Here is a 16,908-nt window from a genome sequence, read left to right as displayed (position 1 = left end):
TTTCTATATTGTTTGTATAAATATATTAACCATTAAAATGGTTTTACATAAATATTCTTTTGTAAATCATATTATTTCTTAAAATCTGTGTTGACATTACAAATTACAAATGGATTCATTAAGCAAAACTATTTGGTGAAATTTCTTTGATTTTTTTTAAGTGTACAAATATGTGTTTACATTTTAATCCGCAAACACATTGCTTTAGCAAAAATAATTTAAACTTTAATATTTTAATGACACTATAACTAAATGACCTGTAATGAATTAAGATTTTTAGAGATCTTGTACAAAGAACTTTAACTGCAGGTAGGGGTGCAGACAGACATATATAATAATATAATTATTTTGCTGTTGAATGATTGTGGTTGCCACATTTGCTTTTAAACTAATTATCACAACAGCTTGTAAAAGACATAATTCCCTCTGGGTATTTTTTGTTTGATATATACAGTGCCTGTTTACAGAATTATTTATATAATAATATTCAAGTTTGTCCTTCTGTCAGATTTAGCTTTGTAAAAGATTCTTAAAGAACTGGATTAGTATATGAATTCCCCATAATCAGGGATGATAAATGCAGGAATTAGAAGAGCGTGGTTCTTGCAAAGTGAACTTAGAATTTCTTCCAGTAGATGGATCTTCGTGGCATACAAAAGATGAGCTTTAAGTTTCACAGTCTTTACCTGGGCAAAACTCCCAATGAACTCCATAGATAAGGCCTGAAATGCTTATTTTAGTGATAGTCAATTTTTTTTTGACTGATCCATTTTTGTGAGTTTTTTCCAGAACAGCTCATTAAGGTGGTAGTGTAGTGATTTACATTCTGCAGGACTTCTTACTACCAGGAAGGATTTAAAAACTAGATTTTAAAGAACACTGTGTAATTCACAGGCACTGCCTTTGAGCCATGTGCCCTTTCTTCTGTCCTGGATAATGAGAAGTGAGACGCAAAGGAAGGTGGTGCAGAAACAGCCAAGAAATCTTATCCAGCTCACATGTATACAAGCTGCATTCCCATAAGAAAAGTGTGGACATGTAAATATTTGTATGTGTGTCTGCTGATGTGCAGAGAGCATGCTTTGAGAGAGAACTAATCAAATGACATAATTTATGGTCCAGTGGAAATAGGGGACCAAGGGAGCAATTACACAGAGGCCTGGCATTTCAGAGAGGACTAAAGCTCCTGGCTACTGCTGCAGCAGCAGTGGTGGCTAGAGCCCCAGTGTTACCCGCACAGATTTCTTTATTATTCACACACACTAGAGACACTCACCCTTACCCAGTTCCTAGGGCTCAGGGTGTAACTTCCTGCGGGTCTGCAGGATCTTTCACCATTGAAAGAGCCTTACACAGTAATATCCTTATTTTCTATTGATAATTACCAAGCAAACAGAATACACATGCTAAGCACACAGTGTGATGCTCACCAATCCTGATAAAGGCAGGCAGACTTCCCCTGTTGGCCAGGCAAGGTCAGTCTCTCTGGATCCTGATTGCTGCACGTCACGGTTGTGCGGAGGAGTTCTGGAAGCTCTGGTCTTAGTCTCTGTCTTGGAGGTGAGTTCGTTTTCCAGGTCTTTCCTACACCTTCTTCTTGCTCTTCCTTTCCTCTCATTTTCTTTCCCTTTTCCTTTCATGCTGGTCTCCTTGGACCCCAGTTTATATAGTGAAACTTGAGTCCTGCTTGGCTATTCCTTAACCAATTTTTTATTTTATTTTATACTCTGGTTTTATTATATACTCTGATTTCTTTTCAGATTGCATAAATCTTTCATTTTTTACTAAAGATTTCCATGGAGAGGATAATTTTACTAACCAATCATATCATAACACACTAAACCCGGATGCAGGAATTTCTGGGGGGCAGGGTGCATCTTTTGTAAATGTGGACCGCAAGGGTATGAATGCACCCGCCACGGTCAGTGTTCCCTTTAAGTTGCACTGCAGCACAGCTTCAAGGGTGATTAATTAGCCCTGCCCAGTCAGGGGCTCAGTGCATGGAGCTGATTGATTGGGTGGGGCTGATTAATCACCTGTGAAGCTGTTCGGCTTAGAAGGAACACTGCCCGTGGTCCCCCAACTAAGTGGGAAAATCAGCCCAGCCTTTTCCCCAGCTGGCCAGCCAGAGCATGGGGGAAGGAGGCTTGGGCAGCATGCCGCTCCTGTCTTCCCCTGGCCGGCCAGAGCATGCTCACTTGGAAATTATAAGGGGGTGCTTTGGCCCGTGTATGGGCCTGTATTCTGTAACAGAATTACCTAACCAATTATACCCCACCACCTTAGTTGATTTGCAGCTAGCAAAGTTAATTATGCAGCAGACAGAAACAATTGAAAACTAGACCGAGATCCTACAGACAAACAGTAGGAAAGTGAGGACTGTAATCATAGATTGAGGATTCCAAAACCTCAACTATTGATAAACAGTTTCTTGCCAGATGAAATGCTGTTAAACTAAGTTTTTCTTTACCCAGCTTGAGATCTGTTTCTTTATCTGGTGACCGTGGGTGCCATTAGGACAGGGTCTCCTCCTAGCAGCATGGCGTGATTCTATTTTAATGTAATTTAGATGGAATGTGAGTCTGTGACTCCTGAAGAGTTGTGGAGGCTACGGTTGTGGGACAGTCACCAGTACCATGTGTAAAGGCCTATACCTGGAGACTGGAAATCAACATTACAGAGAGTAGGAGTGTAACCATATCACACCCCACTAAAACAAACTTGTTTTCCTATTGTTCCCAAACAACCATGCAGCCTCTTTGCCATTGGGAAGGTGTGTGATTGTGAAGAAGTCGGGAACTACCAGCTTCAAAAGTTTCACTACCCTGGTTGTTGTGGAGGAACAAAACAGCTGAGTGGGGAGTCTCTCTGCCTCCAGCCTAGAGACTCTGACACCAAAGATTTCACGGCAACCAGACCCACCCTCACCCTTTCCTCCAACGAGGGTAAGTAAATTCCCAGACAGGCCTGGCATCCTGATCAACCTTAATGTGCCTCAGTGGACGTGGTCCAGCTTTACTTCTCTGACTGCTTCAAGGTCAGACAGAGATAATCAGTAACTCAGCCAGGGGAAAGGTATCAGGAAACAATGAGAAACACCTTCTGTCTGAGGGAAGCAGCTGACATTTCCTTCCCACATTGCTCTGGCTACTGAGATGTGTATTGCCAAAGAAACAGAATGGCTAAGCGGACAACCACACTGATAGGAGTCAGAGGACCTGGATTCTGCCCCAGTTTTGCCACTGTCTTGCTGCAAGAGCAAATCAGCTAAACTCTGTATGTCCTAGCTGCCCCATATGTGAGATGATACAAAATACAATGCTCTTCATCAGTAGTTCTCAAAGATAAGTAAGACAGTGGCTTTGAATGATCAGAAGTACAGATCTTGGTGCCAATTTCCCAGTGGGGCTGGCCACCACTGTGGGCCTGGAGGGAAGGTGTGGGGGGCTGGCTCCATGCCCCCAGAAGGTGCAGCGGTTCAGGTGGAAGGGGTAGGGTCGAGGGCAGTCAGTCCTTAGCACTGCTGGACTTGTGGCGCTGGGCCCTCCCCCCAGCTCTCAGAGCCGTGTGGAGTGGCAGAGCAGTACTCCCATGGCAATTCAAAGGGACCTGGTGTGACAATTTGGTTAATCTGTAGTCATATTGGAAGGCCAAAAAGCCCCCCTTTGCAGCCAGATTGAAGAGTTGTGGAGTCTGCTTTGGCCCTGCTCTCTCATGCATTTGCAACCCTCCTTATTCTGTGGTCATCTGCAAATGTGCTCACCACTGAATATGTTCTAAAGAAACACCTGGTACAGCTTTGCCCATATTGCAACTTGGTCTTTCCTTTTCCCCTTTCAGTGTCATCGACCAAAAATCCTCTAGGAGTGTTATTGCTTCCAGACTGTCAGATGTAGCAACGGAGACACTTGGAAGTTCCAGTGTGGGAACTACTCTTACAAGCACGTTTATGAAAGTCTGTATTAACTTTGCACAGCAACCATTTAGTAAGTGCTGAAAGGATCAAATAAGTATGGAGCAAACAGATGGATACCAGTAAAACTGAAACCCTGACACTCTGATGACACAGTGTTAGGGTTGATTCTGCTTTGGGCAGGGGGCTGGACTTGATCTCCTAAGGTCTCTTCCAGCCCTAGGATTCTACATTCTCCTTCTCAATCTCGGGTAATTGAACAGTTGTGTAACTGCATGAATTCTTATTGGTTACTCGACTATTCTATAGCCCCTGGGGGTAGGGCCGGCAACCAGTGCAATCCAGCCCCACTCCCAAAGAGCCCCTGCTACCCCGCACTGCTGCCTCTATATCAGAGGCAACCGCACAGGATGCCAGGGGAGCCATTTCGAATACCAGCTTCCCACGCACTAGCTGCCTGCCACCTCACTCTGCTGCCTCTGATACAGAGGCAGTAGCACAGGGTGGCAGCAGCCCCTGTCTGTGGGCAGAAGCTGCTCTAGCCTCTGTCCGCAGGAAGCTAGGACCCCCGCGGACAGGGGCTGCTGCAGGGGACCAGTCTCTGTCTGTGGCGGGTCTAGGCTTGCTGCAGACTGAAGCAGCCTCCCACCCCCACACTGCTGCCTCTGATAGAAGAACCATGCAGCTGGTGCTGGGGAAACAGGCTTTTAAGCCGGCTTCCCCCAGCACTGGCTCCTGTTTCCTCCCCTTGCTGACTCTGATACAGAAGCAGCGGGGGAAGGGGGAGGAATGCAAGCAGTTGCTTATTGGTTAATCTAGTCCTAGGCAATTACTTGTGCACAGTAGGGATGTAAACCTATTGTGTAATTCACAATGGGGGAAGAATTGTGATACCTGCAATGTTATCACAATCAGTACACAGACTGAACTATATTCTCCCTCATTCCTTTAATTCAGAACTGATTCTAGTGTTCTCTGGAGTTCAGGGAGTCTGGCTTTCAAGTGCTGTTTGCTTGCCATGTACAACCCTTTCTCTGAACTCTTTAAATGCTGCTGTCAAGTCAGTTTCCCAGATTAGTGCATCCAAGCCATAGCAGCAGAAGTCTTTGCAGGAACCAAATCAAGATGTAGTTGTGTAGGGTCATTTTTACTAGAAATGTAGTGAATTCAGTGTTTGAGGGGGCAGGGGTAACCGTGCATCTGGATTTCTCTCTGGGACTGGCAAGGGCAGGCTCTGAGCAGTCTGGGCTGTTCTGGAGAGAGAATAAAGTGGTAGAAGGAATAGATCCACAGCTTGTGTAAATATTACCACAATATGAGGATCTGGCACCCAGAGGTTTAAAACAGTTATGCAGAGACCTAGGTTGTATAGGCTCTTACCTGAAAATGTACCTGGCTTGTCCCAGTTCCTCCCAATCTGAGATGCATTCTTCATCCTCCCTTCCCCAATTCCTCCAAAGAAGCCACTGAGAACAGCTGGCACTTCCTAGTGCATCCACTCACAAACCAGCAACAGTTGAGAGAATTGTATAGTGGGGCTATATTGAATTGTGTTGTCTGTGAGGACAGACTGTTGGAAGCCATTTTAGAATAGTTTAAGCCCCACAGGAGCCTATCTTAGTAGGGCCTTTCCAACCTGAAAGGAAGTGGAATGTTTTCTCTTAATTGCACAAAAACTCCTAGTCGCTAGAAAGCGTTTTGCTCGATGACATGATGTTTGTGTACTGACTGAGGCAATAGGTGTAGGGATAGACAGGTCTGTATTTCACCAAGCTCCACACCATCACTTGGCTGAGGTGACAAACCTTTTACAAATAACTTTTTGAGGTTTGCTGCATTTGGTCTTTTCTGCTGTGACTGCATAGACAATACTAAGTAACTTTAGGAAACTAACATTTTACAAAGTCTCAGAGAAGTATCTGTGTTAGTCTCTAACTTTAAAAACAATAAATTGTCCTGTGCCACCTTTAAGACTTAGCAAAAATATATGCAGTATCATGAGCTTTTCTAGGCATGAAAATTCATGATACTACATATATTTTTGTTAGTCTCAAAGGTGCCACATGAACACTCATTGGTACATTTTATGTTTCACTCATTTTTTTTTAAACTTAATGTCCAAAAATGTTCAATATTAATGAAATCTGGGGAAAAGTCAGATCTGACCACTAGGCTCTCTTTTTATCTGATCCAAATATTAAACTTCATATTGTGCAGATTTCTGTTTTGGTTTAATGAATGAGAATCAAATAAAAAATTGCATTTCCCTTGAGAAAGTTCTCGCGGTTACATTAACACAAGTGCCATATATTGCAATTCAGCTCATGTTACTTGCACAAAAAGACTTTATGTGGATTATATGGACAATAAAAGATGCAGGACAGCACTTTTTTTTTTTTAGAGAGATGATCTAATACTTACAATATGTTCTAAGCTTTCCTAACCCCTTCTGAACAATGATTTTGCTTGTTGAATTAATTGTGCACCTCACTTTATTTATTTTAAAAGTTCCCTTTAAGGTATCTTGAATGTTGTTTAAATATTCTTTCTTCTCCACACCTATGCCATGTAATTAGAATTAGGATATTTATGTTTTGTAATTTGTAAAATAACTTAAATGCCTCGAGTTGCCTTGAGTTCAATGTAATCTTTGGCCTGACCTTTTACCAATCAGTTCTAAACTTTTAGGAGGTTGTGGGGTTTTTCTCTTTTTTCTTTTTAAGAGTAAGATGATGGAGTCTGGGACCATCTCACTGCAAGTAAAGAGTGAAAAAGAACTTCCAGTTGTTTGTGGAACACTAAGGGCATATGTTTGCTAATAGATAGCCCCAAGATTGTGAGGAAGAATGACTAATGAAGACAGTGCAGCCAGACAGTGATACTCATAAATCAGGGTGAATCTGCAAGAATGCAATTAGATCACCCTCTCATGTGAGAGCCATTGCCAAAGGAGAGCCCATGATGCACAACAGAATGATAGAGCTGGTCATTGCTCCTGCTTACCCGAGAAGAGAATACCTGCCTTGAATAAAGGCAGAGGCAGTGTTGCCTCTAGAGATGTGCTTTCCAACAACCCTTTCTTGAACCACTTCATGAGTATCTTGGCATGGAAGCAAGCAGGGAACAAGCTGTTTTCTGCAAAACAAGATCTCTAGATTGAACTCCCAGGGATTGATGTTTTAGCTCCTACTGGGGCTCCCCTCAGCAGTCTCTTAAAAAGTACCCAGAGAAAGATACACAGGATAAATTCTGAGCAATATAACCATGGGGGAGAGGAGGAGCTATCCATGTAGAATGTTTGGGGCCTTTCTTTCACTGCAGACCCTTAGGATCTACAAGGACAGGCAGCTTTGCCCCCTCTTTACTCACAGCCCCCCCATGAAAACTCTCCTGAGGGGATGCTTCCGAGATCACCCCACAAGGTTTGTGCCTTTACATCTGAATCATGGACCTAGAGATGAAAGGCTCCTACATCCCATTACCAATCCCCTCAGGCATCCACTTTGTTAAATCCAGTTTGAAATGAATCAAACAATAGATTCATAGATTCCAAGGCCAGAAGGATAATCTAGTTTGATGCCCTGCACAACGTTAGTCCTAGAACCTCCCCAAAATAATTCCTAGAACATAGCTTTTAGAAAACTTTTAGTCTTGGTAAGAGTTCCTGCACCTCCCCGGTCTAATGGACAATGGTGTACAGGCAGTCCCCGACTTACGCGGATCCGATTTACGTCGGATCTGCACTTACAAACGGGGCATTCTCGCCCCGGAGGTCGAGGTGGCGGATTGCTACCTGCGAGCTCCAGGGCGAGAGAGCCCCGTTCGTAAGCTGCTCCGGTGCCCCTGGTCTGCTGGAGACCGTCTCCAGCAGACCAGGGGCACCGGGCAGGTTCCCGCGCCTCTGAGGCTTTGCCAGAGCAAAGCCTCAGAAGCGCGGGGAACCGCCGCTGCTGCCGCTTCAGTCCCGGTGCCTGTGGTCTGCTGGGGACCGTCCCCAGCAGACCACAGGCACCGGGACTGAAGCTGCAGCCGCGGCGGGGTCCCGTGCCTCTGAGACTTTGCCAGAGCAAAGCCTCAGAGGCGCGGCACCCCGCTGCCGCTGCGGCTCTGCTCCCCGTGTCCTTGGTCTGCTGGGGGGGGGGGGCGCAGCTAGTGTGCCCCCCCCCCAGCAGACCAGGCTTTTGTTTTGGACCCTGGGGCAGAGCAGCTGGGGCGCTGCCGATTGGTCCTGCAGCGCTGCTCTGGGCACTACTGGACCAACCCGGCAGCACCCCAGCTGCTCTGCCCCAGGTCCTGATTCAGCCGCTGCTGGTCAGTTTCAGCAGCGGCTGAATCAGGACGCCTGGGGCAGAGCAGATGGGGTGCTGCTGGGTTGGTCCAGTAGCACCGAGGAGCGGCGCTACTGGAGCAACCCAGCAGCACCCCAGCTGCTCTGCCCCAGGCGTCCCCAAGTCAGCTTCTGCTGAAACTGACCAGCGCTGACTACAGGAAGCCCGAGGCAGAGTTGCTCTGCCCCGGGCTTCCTGGAATCAGCTGCTGATCAGTTTCAGCAGCAGCTGACTTGGGGACGCCTGGGGTTCTTAAGTTGATTCTGTATGTAAGTCAGAACTGGCGGTCATTTCAGCAGCGGCTGAATCTGGACGCCAGTTCCGACTTACATACAGATTCAATTTAGGGACTGTAGGTTTGTTCTTATCTTGTACGTAACCCGGGGACTGCCTGTACTGACATTTTCTGATGGACAATATCATCTTGGCCTTTCAGTTGATAACCACAATGACTGATTACTTTTCTCAGTCACTTCAAAGTCTTCATTGGCTGCACCTGCCTGCCACAGCAGTGCCCTGCAGTGAACTTTTAGATCATATTTTAGTGTATAAAATCCAGGCTTCTAGGTAGCTGTTTTTGCAGCAAGCAGTGTACTCCATGTGCTGTACCTCATTGGCTTTTCCAGAATCCTCATGTTTAGGCTATGGCTTAGACTCTGCCCTTTGATGAGACAAGTTGCATTCCCCGGCTTGTCTTTAAAATCTCTTGCAATTTTTATAACTGTTGTTGCTAGTCAAAGAGGCCTTCAGCATGTTAGGGATTGGTCAAGTTCTTGATGGAATTTGGGTGAAGGTTTATTGAGTGAACTCTTCAATTTTTTTTGACTGCTGTACAGCATGCTTAGATGTTTTATTGACATACCAGTAGAGAAAGCTAGGTGAGGCTATTCCATGGGGTCAACAGATTCCATGGGCCTTTGGGCAAGGTATGATTGTGGGATTGGCTTTGCACCCTGGAATGGGCAGGGCCTCTGGTGGTAAGAGCAGGGCTGGGGGCAATGTTCTTTCTAATATTTTCCATCCATGTGCAAAATCAATTCTGTTGTGTGCACCAAGGCATGTGCAGATGTGCACCACCAATAGAAACACATGCTGCCAGCTGTGGGTGCTATGGGCACTCTGCAAGTCAGCTGGGTGACATTTGAATCTCTCCCGGGTGGCTGTCCATGTGCTCAGCTTACAGGGAACTGTGGCCAAGGTCAGCCAGCCCTCACCTTAAGGCTGCGCAGAGCACAGTATGTGGCGCTCTGGGGGCAATTTGAAGGGCCCAAGGCTCTGGCTGCTATTGCAGTAGCAGTGGCGATGTCCAGGAACCCCAGGCTCTTTTGAATTGCTGGGCTGCAGGGCGACTGCCCCCTTAGTCTCACTCCTTCCCACCCCCATTGGCAGGCCTAAGCTATTCCAAACTATGTGAAGTAGAAGAAAAAAATCTCATAATCCAAGGACACATCTGGTCATTTTGGTGCCAGGCCATAAACCTCTGACCCCAAGTATAAGGTTTTACCCCACAGTAAAAACAATTTAGTCTTTGAAACAACATGTAATGCTCCAGAACAGTGGGTTTTAAAGTGAAAGATTATGGTCTCCTTCATCCTCCAGCACCGGTGTAACGTGGGTGAAATAGTTTTAGCTAGAAATGGATCACTTTTCCCTAAATGAGTCCCCCACGGTTTGATGATACTTTTGTAACCATGAGTGAAGCATGGCATGTACTGTGCTTCTTCCACTCTTCCAGGAGCCTTATTTCTAGGCTTTCCCTGGGAGTTTGCCCCTTATACAACAAGAAGTAGGTTGTGCCCACGAAAGCTCGTGACACCAGCTACATTTTTTGTTAAGTCTCTAAAGTATTGTAGGACCATACACTGTTTTTTCAGTTAGACTAACATGACTTCCCCTCTGAGACTTTTAAACATGCTGATGTATAATTGTCATGGAGTTCTCTGGTACAAGACTGGTTGGGCTGGATTAGACACATGCACAGGTAACAGAACATCCAGAGCTCAAGGAGAGGCTAAAACATATATGCCTTCATGCTCAAGCTAAAAGCCAACCACTAATTAAATAAAAAGAAACTTTAGAAATAAACTTTAATTATAGGCAGATTATGCCATTTACATCCATTATGAAGATTGTTGCAGTTCTTAGAATCTGGTACTGATTTCTGAGACTCAGAATCTCAAGGAATCAGCAGCTGAATGGAAGTGACTGAGGCAGATAAGATGTGATATCCCTCTTTTAACCTCTGAACACTGGGTCCTATGAAAGAACATGCAAACAATCCCCACTGTTTTCCAGCAGGCTCCTCTGAAATGATGGGGAGCATGGGGGATAGGTAGAGACTGTGGCGAGGAATTTTTTAGAGGTTTTTTAAAAAGTGGTTTAAGGGAGAGAATATCTGTGACTTCCTCTCTGCTTTAGTAAAAGGAAACTGCAACAGGATAGTCCAGGTACTTTCAATAATCACTTGATTAATTTGAATGTATCTGTGGAGAGCAATCTGTTAGCTAAAATTTTCTGAATGCTGATCTGAAAAGTCATATGTTCCTCTAATAAAATATAGGCCTCACAACCAACAGACAGGACTTTTTAATTTAGCTAGCGGTGGGACAGTTGCCATATACCTACCTGGGCACATCAATTTGTTTATTAAATGTTGATTTAGCAAAGAGAGCTGTGTTCCCCTTTTATTGGCTCTCCAGCTGTAAACACAGTATGATAGATGTCAGGAAAGTAGTTATTACAGGTTGATGTAGCGATTGCTTAATATAGAGGAGCCACATAATGTGAGTGTAATAGTATTTAAACTTCAAATTAAAAATGAAAGGTTGAGCGCTTTATAGATCTCATTTCTAACCACACAGGCACTCGGTTTTCCTTTTTGAATGTCGCATTATAATTATGTCCAGGTTTAGTGATACTCAATTTTCACTGTACATTTTTCTAATGCCTTAGTCAGGCTTAAATGTAACTAACAGGGTAGGACCTTGAGACACCAGCCCTTGCAGGTTTATGCCATTTTTTACATTTCCCTGTTTGTAATCTCTATATTTGTAAGACCTGTTTGTGCTCTATATTTCTCTGTAGACAGGAAGTTCATAGCTATCTTGTTCCAGGGTTTTTAGAATAGCCTTTGTTCTGATGAAGTAGTGCACTGTAGTTAGTATCATTGGTCTAGAAAAATTTCTCTTGGCAAAGATCCGCATGTGTCAGTTTTCTTTTGCGTTGTAGTTTCTGCTGCAACCATATGGACACTAGTTTGATAGGAGTCTATGACCCTCAAAACAGCTCAGTGAGTCATGGAAAAACTGAATTCACCCGTATAGAGTTTAATCTGTCCTTCTCTGATACATTTAATTTCCATTTGACAGGCTCTACTCAGTTACATGGTATCTGACTTGGCTTTGGAAACCTGGCAACAGGCAGAACACTGCATTATGTAAAGAGTCACCTCTGCAGAAAAAGGATGAATATAAATATTAATGAGGCTGTAACTCATTTACACTTGTGGATATTAAAGCTGTTGTATAGCACATGGTTCATTTCTCAGGAAGAATTACTTTTCAGTGAAAATCCAAGCAGCAACATCTTCTATGTGTTTAGTAAAACTGGACTAATATAACATATTTTATGGGTCTAGTCTTCTGCTTAAGCATATATTAATCTTAAATTAGGAATCCTTTTATAATCTGATGAACAAAATGATTATTTTAAGCAGAGAGGTTCCAGTCTGCAGAAACTGGAATGGCTAGATTTGTGATTTTTGGATCAGCACATTCTAACAGGAAAAGGATCAGCCTCAAAGTTATAAAACATATTATTGTTTAAAACAAATTACATGGAGCTGTAAATTAACATAATACAGACTGTCCAAAATTAAAATTCATCATTTTCTCATGGAGTAAATTGATATAGTTGATAGGGAGCTGTGCCCTGTGCTCGCTACACTTGTCAAGCCCCCTCTCTCTGGCCACTTTCCTGGCCAGAGAACCTGTTAATTTTGCATTGATTATATAAATCTTGCACTGGTGTTATACAGAAAAGTGAACAAAGCTGTTTAGAAAAAAACCTGGTAATTAGTCTATTGTTTATGTACTATATGTTACAGACGGATCTACAGACAGAGCTCAGTTTCGCAGTTGGTTCCAGTTGAAGTGCAAGTAAGTGAGACACTGCAACTCCACTTCCAAGTAGGATGACGATCTTATTCTGGTTGCATAGCAGGAAAAACTTATATATAAGTGAGAGAGAGTGCCATTAAGCATATTTTCAGTAGAATGGGTTAAGAATTTAATTGCCTCTCTTAAAGCAAAAGCATGATGATATTGTTGTTTAAGGCTTTATTGGCAGGTCAATTTGGATCAAATTTTAGGCCTATTAATAAGATTTTACAAAAGCTAAAACAAATTACACCTTTCTGTGAATAAAAACTTTCTTTATTTTAAAGATTTTCACTGTAATGTTGTCAACTCAGACATCTGTTGCAAAGTATTAGAACCAGCACATGAAACTAACTAGACATAAGAGGAATTGAATAATCTATTTCCATTGCCTAAAAAGACAGAAATTAAAACAAACAAGAAAGCATCCATCATGAAAAGCAATTAGAATGTAAATAGTTCTTTTAATTTTAGTTAAAAGAAAATGTTACGTATATTATAACTTGCTGGTATCCCTCTAATTCAAGCTACTGCCGTGGGACCATTTTGCCCTATGTAGTCGGTGTCGAGAACATCCATAATCAAGTGCTGTGATGTTTGTACTCAGTTTCTCCCCAAGATCCAGTTTGCATCCATTCAGGATTTTGGTTTGTGGATTTCTCTATTGAAGAAGGAACGCTTTCTGCTTGTAGTGAGCAGGGGTGGCCGCTCACTGACTCCGAGGAGGGAGAACCCCTCTCTGAGCCTGGATGGGTTGAGCTGGAGCCTGCCCCTTTAAGTCCGCAGCAGCCTGGAGGAGGTGCAGGAAGTATAAAAGCTAGGCCCAGAAACACTGTAAGGGGTTGGCTGTTGGAGGGAGCAGAGGCCTACCCTGAGAAGGCTGAGGAGATGGCTGTGGGCAACTGGCCTGGGCCACCAAGCCCTAGCCCGGAGGAAGGGACCCTTTTCTCCCTACCGCTAGACTGGAACCATACAGACCTTGGGGACCACCCCTGACTGGGGGAACAGGTACAACCAGAGGGGGATTCTGGAAGTGGCCCAGGGGAAGCAACAGATGATCAGGCGGATCTGATCACCCTTTAAACTGGGTCAGCAGGCTTCGGTGTGGATCCCCTGCTTACCCCAGTGGCTGCAAGGCTGCCACTGCTAGGGCCCTAGGCCGGGACGTGGTGGAGTAGGGAGGGCCTCTGCCTTTGGGTGGCAGTCTTCCCCTCTCTACTTGTGCCGCAGAAACTGTTTGCTTGTCTACCTCACCCTGAACCAGAGCCTGGGCTGGCATTGGACTGCCGAGACTGTTTATTTGCCTGCCTCGCCCTGAACCGGGGCCCAGGCCACCATTTTGATGGTGAGGGAATTGTTGGTTGATTGGCCTGCCTTCTGGCTCTGGTCTTAAAGGGGCCACAGGGCTAGGACGTACAGGCCCAAGCACAGGGCAGGGACTCAGGACTGAATAAGAACTCTTACACTGGCCTTATACAGCTAAGCTGTGTTCTGATACACAGCCATGACATCAGAGATCTGTGAGAGAACCAAGGAATATGAGAACAGAGTTTTTATCAGAAATAGTCCTGGTTGAGAGCTCTAGTCTGTTCATTTGGTTCTTATACCATTCACACAAAGTGTTCCACACAATGTATTCATTCGATTCCACAAAAAGAGCAGAATTGTTCCCTATAAGTGCTCCTCAGCCCTCATCAGATGTGAACATCCTCAGAGATGAAAGCAATTATGTCTCCATTTACATTCTTTGGTCCCTCCAAAGTGATTGACAACAAAATGGCCACTCCGTGTCAATTATTATGTTGGTGATTTTTGTGACATTTATTCAAAGCTCGATTGAGCCTGACAACGCATTTCATGTTGTTAAAGATTCCATTGGTAATCTGGAACCACCCAGTTCTTCACAAAATAACCTTCAAAAACTGCAGCATGCAAATAAAAAAGTGAGAGCCTACAGTACCTTGGTGACTACTCTCCTATCCATCTTTCCACTATTCCTAATCAGTTGAAATCAAACTATGAACTGAACCTTAAAATAAATGTCAGATAGGAATAACGAGACCCATCTAGCATGAAATTTATGAAGAACACTTTTAAAAGAATCTCGTGCTTGCCTTTAACTATATGCAAATTGTAGTTAATTACAACACAGGAAAACTAGGTAAGGAATACACACTTCCAGGTTCCATTAATCGGAGCAAGCCACTAAAGCATCATTTCTGAAGTTACCAGGATTCATCAAAATCTCATCATTGAGTATTTAGCTCATATTTGTTCTTTTAAAAACATAACTAACAGAGAGAGTCATCTTTATCCATAGGCTGAGTACGCAATTGTGTAGGACACCTAAACATTTGGGGCACCATTGGGTATTAATGACTACCCACCCACCTCTTCCTATCCGTGTTCTGTGACTCTGCTTTCTCTGGAGAGGATCTAATTAATTTAAAAGTGATAAAGCCTGCCAGAGGGATTGGTATTAGAAGGACATCAAATCTGTGAAAGAGCCATTCAGTGGTAATGAAGCCATTTAACAGGAATTTACCAACCCCAGGTATATACTGTCAGTTTCTGAATTTACTGTGTTAGTCTACAAGATCTTAGTTTACAATTTGCTTTAAAAAATATTTCATTAGTGTTTTGCTGAAGATTATAAAATCACATTTCTAAAAAAATTGTGGTCTCCCTCCTAGGGATGTGAATGACTAGTCGCTCCCTCCCCTTGCTGTCTCTATCAGAAAGAAGAAGCAAGGAGGGAGGGAAGAGGAGCAGGTACTTCAAAGTGGCAGTGACAGTGCCACGTGGAGCCTGAGGCCAGATCCCAGGCTCCAGACGACATTGCCGCTGTGAAACGCCGCATGCAGATGCGGGCCAGCTGGGGTGTCACCAGGCTGCACGCAGCGTTTCAAAGCAACAATGCTGTGTGGAGCTGGGGACTCCCCCTCTGGCCCCAGGCTCCGTGCAGTGCTGCTGCTTTGAAATGCTGCCTAGGACTGGGCTCTCCGCAGCGTTTCAAAGCAGCAGTGCCACATGGAGCTCAGGGTCAATGCAAGAGTCTGCCGCTTTGAAACACCGTGGGAAGCACGGGGCCAGCAGGGGACTACCCCGTTGGCCCCATGCTCCCTTCAGCACTTTTGCCTTTGAAGTGTAGCAACAGCCCTAGTGCTGTTGCTACATTTCAAAGGCGGAAGCGCTCTATCAACTAATTGAATAGTGGATTCAAATTGCATCCACTGTTCAATTACTCAATCTAAATTTAATATCTCTACTCCCTCCCCGACTACCGTTGGGCATAGGGACACTAGTCTAATAATACTGCAAAGGGCCCCATAAATCCTAAGGATGACCCTGCTAGCATATGAACTGGGCTTCCATAACAAGAGCACAGGAGACTAGGGTTTCATGACGTGCCCAGGTGAAATGTGTGGTGTTATTTATGACATTTAAAGGCTTCAATACCAGCCACCTCAGAGGACTACCTCTTTCTCTTCATATGTTACCAGGACATTTATTGTCACCTTGAGGTGCTGACAGGTCCCTTCTGGTATAAACCAAAGAAGGCTAGTGGCAGAATGTCATTGGCTTTAGAGCTCTCTTTTTCCCTTGGTTCATGACCTGCCCAGATTTGGGACCTTCGGGACATGCTACAAAAATAATCTCTTCTCAGCTTTTCCAGGGGAACTGAATGCTTTGTAGATGAAGTAAGTTGGTATGAAGAAATTTATGGGAGCTGAGCAGCAGAAATATTAATATCTTTATTCTATCCAAATGAGAACAGTTTGCAAGGGAGGATGGTGTGGTCTTATTTGACTTACTGAGTAGATTTTTTTAATTGAATATTTTTACAGCAGCCACAGTGCTGGAGAGGTTCACTGTACAATAAAAGAATAGGACAACTTAAAATAATGCTATTAAACCAGGAGATGACTCATTTGTAACTATATTTTTTAATGAAAGACTGTGCAGGAATATGCATAAATAAAGTTTACTCTTACCTGCTGCTATGAGCAAACACCTTAACAAAGCTAGTAAGATAGATGTGAAATGATTCATATGTACAGTTATCATACTAAAGGCACTGCTAATTGAATATATACAACTTTCCCAAGAAAGCAAGGAAGCAAAATAACCTCTCCTGGGATAAAAACTGCACATTCACCACATTCTTTTCTAGGCAAATCTGTCTGTCACTTTCAGTAGCCCAAGTGCTGTCAGGATCTTCTTCTCTTCATCCAGAAAATCTGCATAATTTACATTCAGTTGCTCCTCCATTTGTTCTCTTGATTTCTGTCCACCAGCCACTTTCTGAGGAAAAAGTAATCAATAGTTCTTTATTAGCTGTTGTTAGCTTTGAAACATGAATACGATTCCTTTGCTTTTCAGTCAGTGATCAGTGCTGTCTATTTCACCTCCTCCTTATTAACTGTATAATCAGGAATGGAGCATCACTGAGAACCACGTGCACAGAGTTGTCATTTCATCAGGTGGGTAACATCATTTATTAGTCAGG

The 16,908-nt window shown here is 43.8% G+C and overlaps 1 protein-coding gene and 1 long non-coding RNA gene across 4 annotated transcripts in view; one reads left to right on the top strand and one right to left on the bottom strand.

Moving 5' to 3' along the window:
- The first annotated feature begins 262 nt into the window (after nucleotides 1–262).
- Nucleotides 263–7,609, top strand: LOC142830575 (uncharacterized). Its single transcript, XR_012905945.2, has 3 exons — nucleotides 263–1,038; nucleotides 2,755–2,945; nucleotides 3,841–7,609. It is a non-coding gene; the product is annotated as an uncharacterized LOC142830575 (long non-coding RNA).
- Nucleotides 7,610–16,326: 8,717 nt separating this feature from the next.
- Nucleotides 16,327–16,908, bottom strand: part of DNAI3 (dynein axonemal intermediate chain 3) — a 54,031-nt gene continuing 53,449 nt past the window's right edge. For all 3 annotated transcript variants that reach the window (XM_075936377.2, XM_075936376.2, XM_025183175.3), the window contains exon 23: nucleotides 16,327–16,703. In XM_075936377.2, coding sequence (XP_075792492.2) covers nucleotides 16,569–16,703 — 135 coding nt within the window. In that variant the 3' untranslated portion in view covers nucleotides 16,327–16,568. The remainder of the gene's footprint in view (nucleotides 16,704–16,908) is intronic.

The sequence above is a fragment of the Pelodiscus sinensis genome, chromosome 9 (genome assembly GCF_052426305.1).
Source record: "Pelodiscus sinensis isolate ZL-2025 chromosome 9, ASM5242630v1, whole genome shotgun sequence".
Taxonomy (NCBI): Eukaryota; Metazoa; Chordata; order Testudines; family Trionychidae; genus Pelodiscus; species Pelodiscus sinensis.
The sequence above is the reverse complement of the archived record's forward strand: the minus strand, read 5'-3'. Positions and strand labels throughout refer to the sequence as shown.